The sequence below is a fragment of the Lepisma saccharinum genome, chromosome 23, assembly GCF_977018435.1.
Source record: "Lepisma saccharinum chromosome 23, izLepSacc3.1, whole genome shotgun sequence".
Taxonomy (NCBI): domain Eukaryota; kingdom Metazoa; phylum Arthropoda; class Insecta; order Zygentoma; family Lepismatidae; genus Lepisma; species Lepisma saccharinum.
The window spans coordinates 33917876-33935692 of record NC_139251.1 but is presented as its reverse complement, the minus strand read 5'-3'; the positions used below and the strand labels follow the sequence as shown (position 1 = coordinate 33935692).

The window sequence follows — 17817 nt, the reverse complement described above, 5'->3', positions numbered from 1 at the left end:
AACATTTGAGTCTTTAACCTGGCAGTTGGGTATCCACGCCAGGCTTCTTAGCAGCAAGGATCAAAATGTACAATGATAGATCCTTTGGTAACAGACACCAAACACAAAGGCAGAAATACACTTGGGTACCATATGACACTGCAATAGTGGAGCTCAGATTTAAATCAGAGTACTTCCCATGTTGTTTGGTTTGAAAGATACCTTACCCATGCTAATTTAACAACTCTATGAAGAAACAAGGAATTCTGAAGTGAAGCGAAGACACTGTATTCTTACACTACATCAAGGGAAGAAAAACCTTATGCAAATTCAATATAACTTATTTTATTTTAAAAAAAATAACAAGACACGACTTATGGTTTGTTCACTTCCAAGTACGGCTAGACACCAGAAACTGTTTTCAAATCCCGAAACGAAATTTACAGTAAAAAGCAAGCTGCTGAGGAATAATTCATCGACATTCACAATAGACAAGTTTCCATGACAACTGCCAGCCTCAGATTCATTATCAATCTTAAATCCTAGCATGTCACCGAGGAATGAGATTGCGTTAACATACTTCACTTCAAAAACATTAAAAGGACTGCCCATAATAGCAGCTGCCTTGAGGTATTATCCATGTCTTTGGTAGACAAATATTGTCACTTTTATCTGAAAAAAGGTTGCTTTTCAAAAAGCTTACCGTGGCTGGAAAAATAAGATAAAAAAGGGAAAATGGTTCTCAATCTTGTCCCTGGCAGTTCTATGAAAAATCACATGTGTAGGTTCACATGACAAGATATAGAATAAGCAGACTTCAAAGACCGATTGTGTAAGAGCGGCCGTTCGGATTGTGAATAGGCACTGGCTGTGGTCTAGACACACACCACTCGTACCATACATTCTTCTTGTTGCTCAGTCGCCAGAAATGGACTTCTAACTCGTCTCCAGCTTTCAAGTGCAATGGATCCTGCAATAAAGAATCAAATAAAATTTGTTAGGTTCAACATTCTGGGTGGTACACATACAAATGTGCATGCGAATGAGTCCATGAGCAATGATTGTTTTTTTTTTTTAGTATAGAGTTATTTAAGGATGACGTCATATAGCTGAAGTCTTCAACGCAGTGTTAGTTCGTATCTTTGACATAACCCCGACCGAACACGTATCTGGTTTCGAGCCACCACCTGTTTTTCGGAAAACTGCTGCTGTCACTTTTGCCTGCAGTGTCTAGACATCCATTTATTCACTGCGACGTTATTTTCCTAAGGTCTTTATATTGTATTAAAAAATAGCACAACACAATAACACAACCTAGCAAAGATAAAGAACTGCAACCTCACGTTGAGAAATCTATAAAGAAACTGGATTGGCAACATCTTATTTACTCCACGTGGACTTGACAAGTACCATCAGTTCCTAAAACAGATGCTATTGGTGGGAAAGGTTTGACGGGACGATTTACTTGAACTCCACGTGGACTTGACATATTGTTGTAAGGGGGAAAACTGATCTTTCGGAACATTCTTTTAAGTAAAATGGCATTCAAATGTGGATAACAACTATACAGTTTGATTCACAAAGCAAGAAGATACGAAGATCTTCATAGTAAGATCTATGTGGCCTGGTGTCAAAAGGAAGCTAAAATTTTACATAAACAAGTGCACCTAAAATTAATTTTATACAACATTTGCACCACTGAGTACAATGTCATAGACACCAAAATCAAAGAAACGCACGCTATCATCTACTACAACAATGAACTCAACATAGATAGTGGTCAGGCACACCACGCCTGGCTTCCTTTACTGCAGCAATTAACACCGGTGAACAGCAGACGAATGTAGACATACAGGCAACAACAGTACACCTAGCGGCGATTTACGAAAAAACAGCAGAAACGCACCAAGCAACGACATAACGAATTCCAACGAGGATGGTGGCAGTGGCTACCAAAATTAATAGAAAATAACAAAAAACAGCTTCGCGGAAAACATGAGTACCTGATTTATCTATTAACGTGTCTCCTCATTCCCATAGTATGAATCCCAATATACTAGAGCTCCAAACGTGAAAACAAATACAGTACAGTGCATTAAAATCAGGAAAAAGAAACAAAAACAAAGAAACAGAACACAAATGGAACTTAGTTTTTATTGTATGTACGTATTACTTGCATTCTAGAATTATTTCTCTTGTAGTCTATGGTTATTACAAGCATAAAAACACAGTTTTTTGTTGTGATGTTTCAGGACAACACATTATTTTTTTTAAAAAAAAAAAATATGAATACCAAATATCATCAGGCAATTTTGAATGATATTTGGGATTCATAATTTTTTTTTGAAAATAAAAAATAATGTGATCAAAATTTTTATCTGAAATAAAAATAAAACTGACTGCTGTTTTAAGTTGCTATATTACAACAATGTAACATTGACAACATCCATTGTATAACGGATTCTCTTTTTTATTTAAAAAAATCTTAACCATTGTTATAACTGTATCTTTAGTCAAACTAAAAATAAAAGTCTGATGAAGGGAGTGTGTGTTCTCCTGAAACGTCACAACGAAAAACTGTGTTTTTATGCTTGTAATAACCATAGACTACAAGAGAAATAACAAATGGATCTCGCTTAGAAAAAATATCATTGCTTGCAACACTAGATTCATTGTTGATTTATTCATTTGGTTTCTTTTTGTTAATTGCCAAGATGGGGATGAGTGATAATATGATGAAGCAACACTCACAAAGAACACCCATGCCCAGGCTGGGATTCGAACTTGGGATCCCTGGCATCATAGCATGCTGTGCCATATAAGAGCTGAAGTCAGTTCAGCTTATGTCTAGTTTTAATGAGTGTTGTGCGTTTCACCTTCTTCCTTCTTGCCCTGACAACAGGGAACATATACTGCAGAAATGTTAATAGTCTTTTGTGGCATTACGCATTTTATTTACATGGTTCTTGTGCTAATGACTAAGCACAAGAAGTTTGTCCTAAGGTAACCTCTGTGGCTGGGTACTTAGATGCTAGAGGTCCCAGGTTTGAATCCCGGCATGAATATGAGTGTTCTTTGTGTTTCTTTATCAATTTCATCATATCATCGCTCATCCTCATCCTTGTGATTGGCCAAAAGTGGAAGAAAGGCAAAGTAAAATAAGTAGGGATGGGACCGATTAATCGGTACTCTATCGGTATCGGCTGATATAGGCATATCTGTGTATCGGTAAAATTACCGATTATTTTACCATTCCGATATATCGACAAATATCTGATAATTTAGTGCAAAACTCTTTATTTATTTATTTATTCAAAGTTTCAGATACAGCACTTTTAAGGCCATTTTACACTGAAAACTCTAACAAATAACAAGAACAAATCAAGATGGTTTAAGGTAAAAACAAGAAAAGTTAAATATAAACATAAGACATAAACAAGGAAACAAACAAAGATTTACACATTCATTTTTAGGGAAGATCGGAAAATGCTTTCAGGGGCAAAAATGTATATGTTTGCGGGTAGTTTATTGTAGAACTGGGGCAGCCTGTGGAATAGAGCGCGCTGTATAAGGGAAAGCCTAGCGGTAGAGTTGTGGAACAATTCAGTGTTTCGGGTGGATCGAGAGGGAACTCTGAAGTTGAATTTTGTAAGAAGAAATTCAGATCTTAATTTCCCATTGATGATTTTATAGAAAAATTTCATATCGGCCATATCGCGTCTGGTCTGCAGTAACTGAATGTTCAAAGTAGTCAGGATGTCAGGTTTCTGAAGATGCCGCAAAGAAGGAATTCTATGGCGAATAATGGCGGTAAAGAAGCTGAGGATGGAATCCATGCTAGAAAGATTTCTATTGGAAGCCATGGCCCAGACTGGAGAACAGTATTCGAGAATCGGAGAAATGAATGACTTGAAAAACAGGCTAAGAGAAGTTGGAGTATCAATTTCAGTGAATCTGTAGAGGAGGCCTAAGAGGCGCATAGCACTTTTAGTTGTAGCTGCGATGTGTTCCTTAAAGTTCAGTTTTTCATCTATGATAACGCCTAGATCTTTTTGGGTCGCAACTGTAGTAATATAATTGTTTTCAAGAACATAATGAGAATGTATTTTGTTCTTTTTTAAAGAGACTGTGAGGGAGGAACATTTCTGTGGGTTAAGTTGTAGATTCCACTGCTTACACCATGTGACAAGTTCGGAAAGAGCATTCTGGAGAATCACAGCATCTTGCGTGGTTGAGATTTCTTTGAAAAGTTTACAGTCGTCAACAAACATGAGTATCTTGACAGGAAGTGAGGAAAGTCTTTGAGGGAGATCGTCCATGTATAGGATGAACAAGAGAGGGCCTAAGACGCTCCCTTGTGGCACCCCAGACAAGACAGGAAGAAAATCAGAAGAGGCGCCTGAAAGGGTGACACGCTGTGTCCGTGAGTGTAGATAATCTTGGATTAAGGAGAGAAATTTGCCATGTATGTTAAATCTAGTTCGTAATTTGTGAATAAGAAGAGCATGGTTTATTTTGTCAAAGGCTTTTGAAATATCCAAGTATATCACATCTAGCTGGAAATTTTTGGAAATAGCCCTAGTGGCATGTGAAAGGAGAACTGAACTGTTGTAATTTTTATGGATAATCTTCATGCTCTAATTTCTAAAAAAGTAAATGTCTAAATATTCAACTTCTTTTGCACTGCAGTCACCACGAAACACACATTTATTAAGGAGATCAATGAACATTTCAGGTTTTTCAAGGACCATTTCTAATTTTATATCGGATCGGTAGAATATCGGTTATCGGTATCGGTAAATTTTATATCGGTACTTTATCGGTATCGGCCAAAATTTCATATCGGCCCATCCCTAAAAATAAGCCAACTTAATCAAACAATGGAATAAAACTATTCTAATGCAACAGATTGATTGATTGAGTTTATTTTATTTAGCATTTTGTGCCTCTTGGCTAATTTGCGAAAATGGGGATGAGTGATGAAATGATGAAATTGATGAATGGACATTCACAAACAACCAAGCCTGAGCGGGATTCGAACCCGGGACCCTTGGCATCGCAGCGCGATGTGCTAACCACTCGGCCACAGGGTCCGGCCCCAATGCAAGAGAAAAATAACAGCTACTTTAATGAAAATATACAAGTGGCTATTATTTGCTTACAGATTTCATTTTCCTAACAGAATAACAGTGCAGCATTAGTTAATACGTTAATTTTGCATAATTCTCAAGATATTACGACTCTGCAAGGTGTTTGTTGGTACAGTAAAACTTTGTTAATCCGGACCCCGATAAGCCAGACTTCGCTTAATCCAGACAGGCAAAAAAAAAAAAAAATCCACAGAATTTATATTTGTGGCTAGAAGTCAACAAGAGAAGTTCCCAAATAAAAGGCAGTCAACCACTGATGAAATTCTGTTTCCCGCAGGCTTTGTACTGTACTGCATAGTGTATTTAGGCCTATGCCCTTTAAATACACCATAATAAACGTGTTTTGTTGCTATAAACGGAGTTTTAATGCACTCTCTACTGTTAATTTAGGTTATTTCAGTTAATATGAACTTTCGTTAAACTGGTCAACTTATTCTCCTCATTAGTCCGGATTAACAAGGTTTTTACTGTATTTGTGGTATACCTGGAAATGTTGCATGAATATTCTTACACAGTAACCATAAGTCCCATTTGTGGTTAACTTACCTTTATTGGGAAGAAAATAGGGAACCAGCTGAACATCCCTTTAGAGTGAGTTGCTGGATGAATACTCAACATGACATCTTTGTACAGCATTGTATCAAAGTACCCCGAAAATCCATGAAGCACACAGTTTTGAGCAATGTTGAAGGTAAGCTTCTTGTAGCGAGTATTATCTATTACATCATCTGAAAAAGAATAAAAAAATTGCCAAATCAAGAATAGGATAAAAATAATCAACATAAGAAATCTACCCATGACCTATTATTTGCATAAATATGCCCTAAAATAAGCAAACAAAACAGACAGATGACCTAACAACAATCTATATACAGTAGAGCGTCGATTATCCGAAGTAATTGGGGGACATGGGTGTTCGGAAAACTGGTTTGTTCGGATAATCGAACTGTACAGGTTTATTTGCCAAAAAGAAGTACTGTACAGTAAATTTATTCATAAAAACAGGCATCTCTTTAAGTATGTATTACAAAGTAACGTACAAAGGCAACTTTAGTAGGAATATATAGTATGTGGTACAGTTTATTAAACAAAAATATGTACATATTACATACGCATTTTGCATGAACAATACACACAGTACACAAAATTAACGTTTAAAAAAATCCTTTATTTTGGTCTGTCTAAGCAAGCCTACACGCTTACGAGCAGCTAAGTCACATACTTTTTTCATTACAGATATCTGAAAGTGAGCGAGTACACAGTTCGGTTAAGCGGTCGTTCGGTTGACCGACGTTCGGATAATCGACGGTCTACTGTATTCCTTAAGTCCCCCCGGGATTTTGAAGTTTTGGTGTACAGTAGCAAACCAATATACAAGAGATGAAAGCAACACAACACGTAGGAGAAAGGTATAAGTTTGTTTCGTTACATGTGGCTTAGTTACACATTTCTCCACTAGGAGGCACTAGTGTGCAAACATGGCAGTTTCAGGTGAACAGATAATTTGCTTTTACAGCCGACCTCATTCCATGCAACTTTTATCTGTGGGGTTATGTTGAAGATTGTGTTTACATGACTCCTTTACTAAAACATTTATCAGAGCTTTGACAAAGAATCATGGATGCAGTTGCTAACATCCACACTGATATGTTGGAACATGTGTGGCAGGGACCAGAATACAAGAATGACATCTGTTGAGTCACCAAGGGAGGACATATTCAACATTTGTAAGGTAGCTAAAGACTTTGACATTACTCTTTTCAATGCTCTCATCCCCATGGGTGAGTCGGCCACGGAGTTACTGACTTCTAAATTCCCGGAGAAACTTATGAAACATTCTGAACATTTATAACTAATAAATTGTGTTCTCTCAAGAACAAAAGTGAAAATTGAAAGTATGTAGGCCTATTTACAAATGTTAATACCATATGCTGAGATATTTTCACATGCTTCTTATTGTTTCACTAATTGAGCCCCAAGTTGCGACGTACAATGACTACATTGTGCAAATTTACAAATGTAAAAGACAATCTATTGTTAGAGGCACATATTTTTGGTAAATAAAATAAAATGTCTGTGTTATAGCAGTGGAAAAATGGATCAAATCAAAAGCAGTATATAAAATGATATTTTGGTTTTAAAATTGTGAACATAATCCAAAATTTGATTCAAAAACTGCACTAATTACAATAATACACATAACCCTTCTAATAGCACATTTATGTAGTTGCCAGAGTACAGTGAAACCTTGATTTTACATTTTTTAGGGGGCCAATGTGAAAGAACTTAAAATGAGGGAAAGTGTAAAATACAAGAAAATTGAATAGCATTTTGCTCTATTAGGACCATGAAGATTGAACGCATAATGCGGGAAAATGCAAAACCGAGGAACATAAAATCGGGGTTCCACTAGATTAAGTTTATTCCTGTATAAAGGGGTTCATTCTTGCATCTCAAATATTTACAGCAGAATTAATCAATTTTCTATGAATTACATAACTCACAGGATAATTCTGACTTCAGAAAGTGTCGTGTCGGTAAATGAACTCTAAATTTCGTGTATAGAGTGAATTTCGCATTTTGCATCATTTCGTGACAAAACAGGGTAGCAAAATGCACCTCACACCTTTCAGAAACATGAAAAATTAACATTAGAATGTGTTGTTCACCTTTCGTGTTTTCGTCAAAAATGAAATATGCATGCCCCTATCTATTGTCCGTCAACTAGAAAAGCTTCTTACTACTTTCACTGAGCAAATTCATACCACTTTAGAAAGAGCAGGGTGAAAAGAAAGCTCTTCATGAGGCCTATCCACAAAGAACCTGAACTTTCAAAATAGCATGTCAATGTATCAATGTTATTCGGTTACTGGTGCTGCATACCAAAATTCTTTAAAATTAATCTCCAGTTTGTTGCATAACTCTACACCATTTCATTTCCAGTCTACAAATATTGAGTGAGATACTGATCTATGCCTATGGCAAGTTTCTAATATAAACAAAATTAAGATTTTTGAAGAACACCACTCCTCATTCAAAATTTTTTGGTGAAGTGTAACATAACACAAATGTTGTAACCTGCCCTTTCCTACTTTCCTGATTGGAATTTTTACTATTCTTACCTTAAGTTCTGAAGAAGCCACATGATGTTGAGTAATTAAAAATTAGGTTACTTAGTGAAATGATGGCACAAAGAGCTGCTTGAAACTGGTGTTGGGCGATATATCGTTTAGACGATATATCATGATATTTGGCAATATACAGTAAAACTTCTCTATAACAGACAGGCCTGGGGAAAAATAAATGTCCGTTATTAAGAAGTGCCTGATATTCAGAAAAAAAGAGTAGGAGTAGTATATTATACACAATAGTATAAGCATATTACAGAACGTACTTTATGAACATAATGTTGACGACTTCAACTTTTTCCATTAAAGTCAGTCGTTTGCGTTTCTGCGACATTGTAGCAGAAGTGACACACACACTTCTCAAGATAAACACAAAGAATACCGTCTACTGTCTGCACTTTTAACAATAAATACATTCGGTGCAGCATGAAACAATGTGTGCTAGTTCGAAATACTGGCCATTGTTGTCGAATTCCAGGAATTGCGACCGTTTTCTTTCAGGCTGTCAGTTATTAAGAAGTAATATTGCCATTAAACCCTATGTATTTCTGCCAGGGAATTTAAAAATGTCAGTAATTTAGAAGTGTCCGCTATTCAGAGGTGTTCGTTAGGAGAAGTTTTACTGTATATCGTGGAGACGATATATCGCTGATATCACAATATGGAAAAAATATTGTATTGTATCGCGATATAACATTTCTGATAATATCCATCCCTACTTGAAACTGTCACATGGGCAAGTATACATAATCTAGATTATATCAGAAAGACTATTCAATATTAGAGCGCATTTTGACAGAATGGACATTTTAAGTGAGACTGTACCTCATGCCTTCAAAGAGGCAATGGGAACAAAGACCCAGGGAGCGCACCTGGGACCCTAGCCTTCATTGCCAGCATTCCACCAACTTATTTTGCTGGATGGAAGAATCACTACACATGAAAATTACCTTTGTTAGGATGATAGAAGGAGAAGAGAGCTTGGGGTGGAGCCAAATCGTATCTATTCTGTAAATGAACGACGTATGGTGTTTCAAAATGGCTCAGAGGATGCTTGTCCTTTTCCTTGGATATCTTAACTTCATTGTATAGCTTGGAAGACTGAACTGGGCAGAGATACGATGTATAACATTCAGGGATGCTTACTCCATCATCTGTAAAGAAAAAACAAACTGGTTAACATTCCTTTACAAAGGAAGAGATACATTCTTTCTCCATGGTTTCTATTAGCAACTTGAAGTAGGAGAGAAGTAGTGCCTATTTTTTCTATCATGTTCCAAGAAGAAAAAAATGTCTATTATATTTCATGCATTTTCACAACTTTGTTAAGATTAAGTATGAAATCCACCATCTTGAAATGTGTTGTAGGATTTCACCAGGCCAGTCACCTGATGTATCTGCCTGCTAATTATACAGCAGCATGGCCAAAAAATTAAGGATGTCCAAATCAGGAAAAAAATTTATCCTGATATCAAATAGCTGTAATTTTCTATCCAGATATTGGATATTCTGATATATTATCCGAAATGTCTGGATATCCAAAATGTGTGCATTATCCGGACAGTTTTATCATTTATTTATTTTAAAGGCTATCCACATATTATTTTATTTATCATTTTTGTATTTCACTGTATGTATTTCCCAAAAATACTCCATCAAATCTGTTCTATTTGAATTATCCAGATTTTGTGGGCATCCCTACAAAAAAACTAGTGACCTGATCACCCCCTTCCTCAATTACACAATACATATCAGTTTTATGATTGACCAATTGATTTTCTTTATTATACTTTGCTTTTCTGTCACTTTTGGCTAATTACGAAGATGGTGATGAGTGATGATGTGATGAATGGGCACTCACATTTGACTAATTATGAAGATGGTGATGAGCGATGATATGATGAATGGGAACTCACAAACATCCATGCCCAGGCAGGGATTTGAACCTGGGACGCCTGGCATCGTAGTGTGATGTGCTAACCACTCCGCCATGAGGGCTAGCTCAAGTTGTGTGACAACTGACTTGTGTTTTGTTTATCAATTTCTTCAAATGTAATCTGATTCGATTTGAAAATAGGGTCAATAATTAGAATGATTATCACTGGTTTCTCACTTTCCATCTTGAAATATGTTGACCGGGATGTCCAATAGACTTACCTGCAATATCCTCTGCTTTTTGAGCATCCACTTTACAATTGCAATTTCTATATTCCCGATTTTTAAATGAATATCTGAAGAAGGCACATTCTCAAGCGTAACTCAAAAAGTAATTATCATGCTTGTAAAACTGAACCAAAAGGTTCAATGTATAATGTAGAAAATGAAAAATCTAAAATTGAGGTACAACAAGATTTACAATCTTTCAGAGTTCCCACTCACTTTGGAAAAATTAATGCCCTTACTTGAAATTAATTTCGAGACCATCCAGTAGGACTTTAATATGCAAATAACCAAAGCCAAAACTACACTTGCTGTTCAATGGAATAGAAGTTTATGCAAGACTGTTTACAATAAGTGAACCAAAATAAAACTCAAACACGCATCAATTTTTGCATGCACTATCAATTACAATCTAATCCTTACCTTTATGTAAATTATGTAGAAAATTATCCTCATCATATTATTAAAAAGTAAATACCGTATTCACGCGTCTATAAGCCGCAACTTTTCCCCCCGAAAAGTGGACCAAAAGATGGGGTGCGGCTTATACACGCGAATGATAAGAAAAGCATGTGCGGCTTATACACGCGAATGAAAGAAAGTGCAGCTACTGCTAGGATACTAAAATACATACGTTGATTTGTTATCTTTATCACATAACGGATTCATTAACAGCAAATCCAACAACAATGCATCTGTAGCAGGCTTTGCAACAATATGATATCTTATCTTTAAATATTTTTTTGCAACAATATGATAATATCTTATCTTTGAACACGAATCATCCTTACTGTCGTATTGATCTGGAAACCATTCAGTAAAGTGAAGTTGTTAAAGAAGGTTGTGGGACTGAGGTCAAGGTTGGTACTATCAAAGGGAGGATGTCTGGCAGAAGAATCAGCTACGATGCTCATTTTAAACTTCAAGCAATACGATATGCTGAAGGAAACGGCAACAGATCTGCAGCGCGATATTACGATGTGGACGAGTCTAACATTCGTCGATGGAGAAATCAGAAGGAACAACTTGCTGCAACAAGTGGCAAGAGAAAGACATTTCAGGAAAAGGAGCCAAATTTCCACAGGTAGAAGAAGAAGTTTTGGCCTTTGTAAATGAGAGAAGAAGTGCTGGCTATGCTGTAACCGTAGACATGATATGTTTTCAAGCTCGTGAAGTAGCTTCAAAGTTAGACATCAGTCATCAAGCTTTCCGAGCTAGTGCGGGATGGTGTTCACGTTTTATTCGTAAGAAAAGTTTATCGCTTCGCCATAGGACAACAATTGCGCAACATTTCCCTGCGGACTTTGATCAGAAAATTGTTAAATTTCACAAATACGTGATTCGAATGCGAAAGTCCAATGATTATGGCTTGTCTCAGATCGGCAACGCGGACGAAACACCTATTTACTGGGACATGCCTATGTCCAGCACAGTTGCACCGAGAGGCTCGCAAGACCACGGGTGGAGAGAAACAACGATATAGTGTAATGTTGGGTGTTCTTGCAGATGGAAGGAAACTGCCACCGTATGTTGTGCTGAAGCGTAAGAATGTGCCAAAGGAGGCATTTCCGCCAGGTACGTGCCCAGCAGAAAGGATGGATGGAAGAACTGGTGTTGGACTGCATAGACGAAGTGTGGAATAGAAGGTCTGGTGTATTGCTGAAGCAAAAGAGTTTGCTGGTGTGGGACAGCTTTCGTGGTCACCTAACAGACAGAATACAGACAAAATTGCAACAGTTGAAAACGGATGTAGCTGTGATTCCAAGGGGTCTAACGTCTGTACTGCAGCCCCTAGACGTTTGTGTAATTCGCTCGTTTAAAGCTGCGTTCCGGCGTCTCTATAATGACTGGATTAGTGCAGGAAACCACGAGCTTACAGCAACAGGAAAGATCAAACGTCCGACTGTCAAGCAAGTGTGTGAATGGATTCTGGCAGAATGGAAAGTGTAAAGTCGGAGACAATTGTGAAGGGTTTTCTGAAGTGCGGCATATCCAATGCCCTAGATGGTACCCAGGATGAAATGTTGTGGGATGATGATGTTAGTGATGAAGATGACAATACCTCTTGTGCAGAAAATATTTCAACGAGTAGCAGCAACGACAGTGAATAAGGGCTTTGAGGACTCAAACTGAATGATACGGTATTAATATGTAGATCATTGCGCTAAAATAAAGGTTAAGATACTTTTAAAATACTTACTTGAAATTGGCTACCTACGCAAAAATAAAAAGTCAATCGTGCAGCTTATACACGAGAAATTTTATTTTCCTGAAATCTAAGGCTTATACACGTGTTTGGCTAATAGACGTGAGAATACGGTAAGTATTTTGCAGGGCTTAGTCGATACCAGTTTGAACCGATTCAGATTCCGATACTGTTACCGATTCCCACCAATACCGATAGTTGAAAGTTACAATAACTAAAATTTGTTTAAAATATTGATCAATATTGGTGTGTAAATATTCTTCTTCAATTTCCATTTTATGTATCAATTTACGAAGAAATTTGCTTCAGAAAATTCAAGAATTACAATTTCTTCCTCTTCTTCTTTTCCACCCCTTCTGCCATTAAACATCAGGTTCCATCATCCACTTCCTGTACACTTTTCGAAGGGTTGTTTTCGGATTTCTGGCATTTTTTTCCCTTTGTTCTTTCCTATCTTTTCCACATACTCTTCCCATTGAACTCTTGGTCATCCTCTTCCCCTCTTGCCTCCTGGTCTGGCCTTCAGTACCTCTCTAGGCTAGCGATCAGAATATTAAAATAGATACATCTCTAAATACATCCTTGCCTAGATGTATCTTCATAAAGACTTGCTATTTTACAAGCTACCGTACAGGGTGCGAAATCATTGAACACTGATGGGGGGGCGAAAGTTCTTAATCTTCAAACCCCCTCCCCCACAAACATATGTGTAAATTATACGATATACATATTTGTAATGTTATTAAAAGTAAAAATAAATTACTCAATTAAAAATAAATTATTATTATTAATTTCATAAATAAAATTAATTTGTTACTTTTATACATATCAGATACTGTAAAGCAGCTAACTAATATCTTTACTAACTGGTAAAGGAATGGTAATGGTAAGATGGTAATAATTGAAGTGGTAATTAACTCTGATACACTTACTATTCATTTCTCCACGAAAGTTTTTTTCAGCAATCGATTTCGCCACTCGTCTGGTGGCTTCGTCAGGCGTGAACTGTCTTGCTGCGACTGGTGTGGTTCTTTTTTCTTCCGCTTGTGCTTGTGGCGGCACTTTCACTTTTTGTTGTTCTCGTGTGGGTGTAGAGCTTCCTTCTCCTCGGTGTTTTAGTGCTGCACAAGGTGGTTCCAGATCTTGTCGTCTGCTTTCACGAGGCGGTGTTTGCTCGCATGCGCAGGCGGGTTTTTTTACTAACGTTTGGAGTCTGTGCTTGGTTTCTTGTCACAAAGGGGGAGCAGGTTGGGTGGGCGTTTGTTGCAGGGGAGGAGCAGGTTGAGTGGGAGCTTGTTGTTGGAGAAGAGCAGGTTGGGCAGGTGTGCATACTCCTGATGGTGGAACGCCAGGTTTTATTGAGGGCCCCGGTATTGGTGTTGAGGTCGGAAGGAAAATGAATAGTAAGTGTATCAGAGTTAATTACCTATCTCCTCGTAACCGCCAAACTGATATCTTTAGATGCAATGTAATTGAAGTGGTTTTATTATGTGTAACTTTTTGTTTAATTTTTGCTTTATGTTAATATAAATCGGTTAGATTTCATAGTTATTATTGTCTTGCATTCTGGTTTTACTTTTATTGTGCGTATTGATGTGGCTTTGTTAATAATCCTTGAGAGAGAGCATTCAATACTCACACCTACACTAATTCGTGTTTTTCCGATATTATTCTTAGTAAAGCATATTTGAAATTAAAAGTAATTACTTATCATATGTTTGTTCTAACAAAAACTCTCCCTCTGGAAATTTCTGAGGCCAAAATTGTTGGTGGAGAAAATCCTCCCCCAGGATTTCGCACCCTGACTACCTTCTGCTTATTTCAGAAGCCAAAAATTGCACAAACCACACTTTACTGCTTTTTGCCTCAAGGTAAAAAGTAAAGCTACACCATCGAGAGATCTGGTACCACTCACCTTTCAGGAACTTTTGTGCACCATCGAGGCATTCTGGCGAGAGTTCATTGTCACCAAAAGAACCGAGCAACTCCGAGATAAGAACGTCCGCTTTCTCTGGGGCTTTCCACTCCCTCATATCACAAGACACAACGGTCACCTGATGACCCCAGATTTCTTCTTGTTGGGCTTGTAACCTGCAAATTATACTTCATCAGGAACCAAACAACTACAAGGATGCACTACAGTAAATCCATCATTACCTGTAACATTATCATAGCAAAGATAGCCGTTATCCCACTTATTTCTATTACATTATAATTCAGCTGATCATACACCACTATGAATCACTACCTGTCCATACATGAACATTAAATCAGTTATGAGAAAATATAAGCATTCAATGCAGTTATACCATACCAAAGTTTTTGATTAAAAATATTCATAAAATTCATTACAACCACCATAACATTAAAATGGTTATTAGTTATCAAAAATCAAACTCTGCCCCATACTACTGGTGAACGATAACATTACATTCATGGTGTAGTGCATAAAATTCAGTTAAACTATTTCATAGGTGAAGTTCCACATTTCTACACTGCCCTTTTATGTTGTAGCTCGATACATTTCGAAGGACCACTGTTTTCACCAACATACAGCAACAGAGAAATACGGAAGCAATGCAGAAAATTGTATATATTGCGAAATTTTCACAGGATATCTGGACTCGATGAAAACATAATGAAGATCCATACTTGGGAATTGTGTATATGTTTTGTTAGAATAAATATAATAGTACAGGAAACTATGGATTATTTAAAACTCCGTTGGGCAAATGGGGTATTGGGGTTCCGCATCAATATTCATTATAAGATTGCAACACTGTCAACTATACTGCGCATGGGTGCTTTTATGTACGAGGACGTATCAAAAAGTTTCGAGACTAGTTCTGTAACATGCCAACAGATGGCAGTGCAAGGCTGCACGCACTGGCACAGGGAGCACCAACCTTCATAAGTCAGTGTACCAAGAGACATCGTCCTGTGTACATCGTGAGCTGTGCAGCTGGTGCTCTTCTGACCACGTGCGTTACCACGTCTGCGATTTCATCATGAACAGCAAGTTAGAACATGGAATTCTGTGTGAAACTGGGCAAATCCGCCACAGAGACGCTTGATATGATTCGGCAAGTGTACGACGATGCTGCAATGAGTTGTTCGAGGTGTTTTGAGTGGCATGCATGTTTCAAGAGTGGAAGAACAAGACTGGAAGACGACGAGAGATCAGGACGACCTTCAACAAGCACAACACCCGAAAATGTTGAAACCATTCAGCAACTTGTGCATTAGGATCATTGGAGAACAATCCACAACATTGCAGCCATTGTCGGTGTGTCTTACAGAACAGTGCAGGCAATCCTCACGTGTGATTTGAACATGTGCCGTGTTGCTGCCAAGTTCGTCCCCAGGCTGCAGACCCTGGAGCAGAAGGAACACCGCATCCAAGTCTGCCAAGAACCCAGTCAGCGTGCCGTCTTCCACTCTCGACGTACGCGTGTTTCTGTGACGGATTTGCCCAGTTTCACACAGAATTTCACGTTCTCTCTGTTCTAACTTGCTGTCCATGATGAACGCATGTGGTCAGAAGAGCACCAGCTGCACAGTTCATGATGTACACAGGACGATGTCTCTTGGCACACTGACTTATGAAGGTTGGTGCTCCCTGTGCCTGTGCGTGCAGCCTTGCGCTGCCGTCTGTTGGCATGTTACAGAACTAGTCCCGAAACTTTCTGATACATCCTCGTAGATGATTTTCTGTTTTAAGCTCAGCTGTATTGTTCTGTTGCACTTCCAAGCAACCGAAATAACACATTCATAATCCTTGGACTTTTTTTTGACATTTTTTTAGTTTTTCTGAACCCTTATTTACACGACCCTTACTTAGGTAAAGTTGGAAATTAGCAATAATGAAAAAGCCCTACCAAAAGGCCAGTTAAGATGAAAACTGAAGCTGTACTTAACAAGAGCATTGGACCTCCTTGATCTATTAATGCATCCTGAAGTGCATTTGGCAAGACTCTGGTGCTTGGACGCGCAGCGAGTATAATCTTATGTGGAACTCGTGTTGCTGTCCGTATATATTTGTGATTGTCCCTTCATCCATCTTATCTTACCATCATTCATCCTCATTATCACGATTAGCCAAAGGGGCAGAAGTGAAGTAAAATAAACAATAAATCAATCTGTCATTGTGATAGCAAAAATTCTTGACCACAAGTATAATTTCTTGACCTACATGTAGACTTTTACTTTTTCTTGACTGGTCAACACCCTGCATTATAAAGTTGCCAGTTGCATGCTTGGGGGGCTAATACCTAACAAGGAAAATATGAAAGCAAGAAAGACAGCACACAGCAGATTCAGATACAGAAGAGGGTTAGTGAGGAAGGGGAGGACATGTGGGTGTGGTAGTGACGAAAGAGAACATGAAAGTGACCACGTGACCGACACTTGTTCAGTTGGTATGTATTTCGGCAAGGGACAACTGTCTCCCAAGCATGCATCTGACCTTAACTGTATAATATTAGGTAATTTAATAAGTGCAGCAGGAAATTGCAGTTGATCTTAGAAGAAATACAAAGAAACAATGTTCAGCATGGATGCGCACTATAATACATGATATATTTCACACTAAAAAACACAAACAGCACAATGAAAAACACTTTAGGAGTTCTTCTGAGCTTTTGATTGGGCGAGGGGCGATGGAAGGGAGGCGGTTGAAATTCCACTGGCGCTACTCGCTGTCTCTGCCGGAAGATGTCTTTGCGGTCTTGCAGTGTTGGTAAGTTCTTGTATCTTTGGATTGTTGGCTGGGGGAGATGGATTTTTAAGTGTTACTGTGTTTTTAAAAATTAAAAATTTAAAAATTCATCTTCTCAGCCAACAATTCAAACATACAAGAACTTGCCAACACTGAGAGACCCCAACGACAACTTCCGGCAGACACAGCGATTGATTGATTTAGTTTATTTTACCTCGTGTTTTGTGCCTCTTGGCTTATTTGCGAAGATGGGAATGAGTGATGAAATTGATGAATGGACATTCACAACCAACCAAGCCCGAGCGGGATTCGAACCTGGGACCCTTGACATCGCAGCACGATGTGCTAACCACTCAGTCACAGGGTCCGGCGGAGGACACAGCGAGTAGAGCCAGTAGAACTTCAACCGCGTCCGTTCCGTCGGCCCTTGACCAGCTCTGATGATGATTCCGAGAGTGAATCGAAAGCTCAGAAGTA

The 17817-nt window shown here is 38.1% G+C and overlaps 1 protein-coding gene across 2 annotated transcripts in view; it reads right to left on the bottom strand.

The window, feature by feature from the left end:
• Positions 1 to 308: 308 nt before the first annotated feature.
• csul (protein arginine N-methyltransferase 5) overlaps positions 309 to 17817 on the bottom strand; it is a 39442-nt gene continuing 21933 nt past the window's right edge. For both annotated transcript variants that reach the window (XM_083144356.1, XM_083144357.1), the window contains exons 9-12: positions 14539 to 14714; positions 9208 to 9411; positions 5676 to 5857; positions 309 to 949 (exon numbers count right to left, since the gene is read on the bottom strand). In XM_083144356.1, coding sequence (XP_083000482.1) covers positions 797 to 949; positions 5676 to 5857; positions 9208 to 9411; positions 14539 to 14714 — 715 coding nt within the window. In that variant the 3' untranslated portion in view covers positions 309 to 796. The remainder of the gene's footprint in view (positions 950 to 5675; positions 5858 to 9207; positions 9412 to 14538; positions 14715 to 17817) is intronic.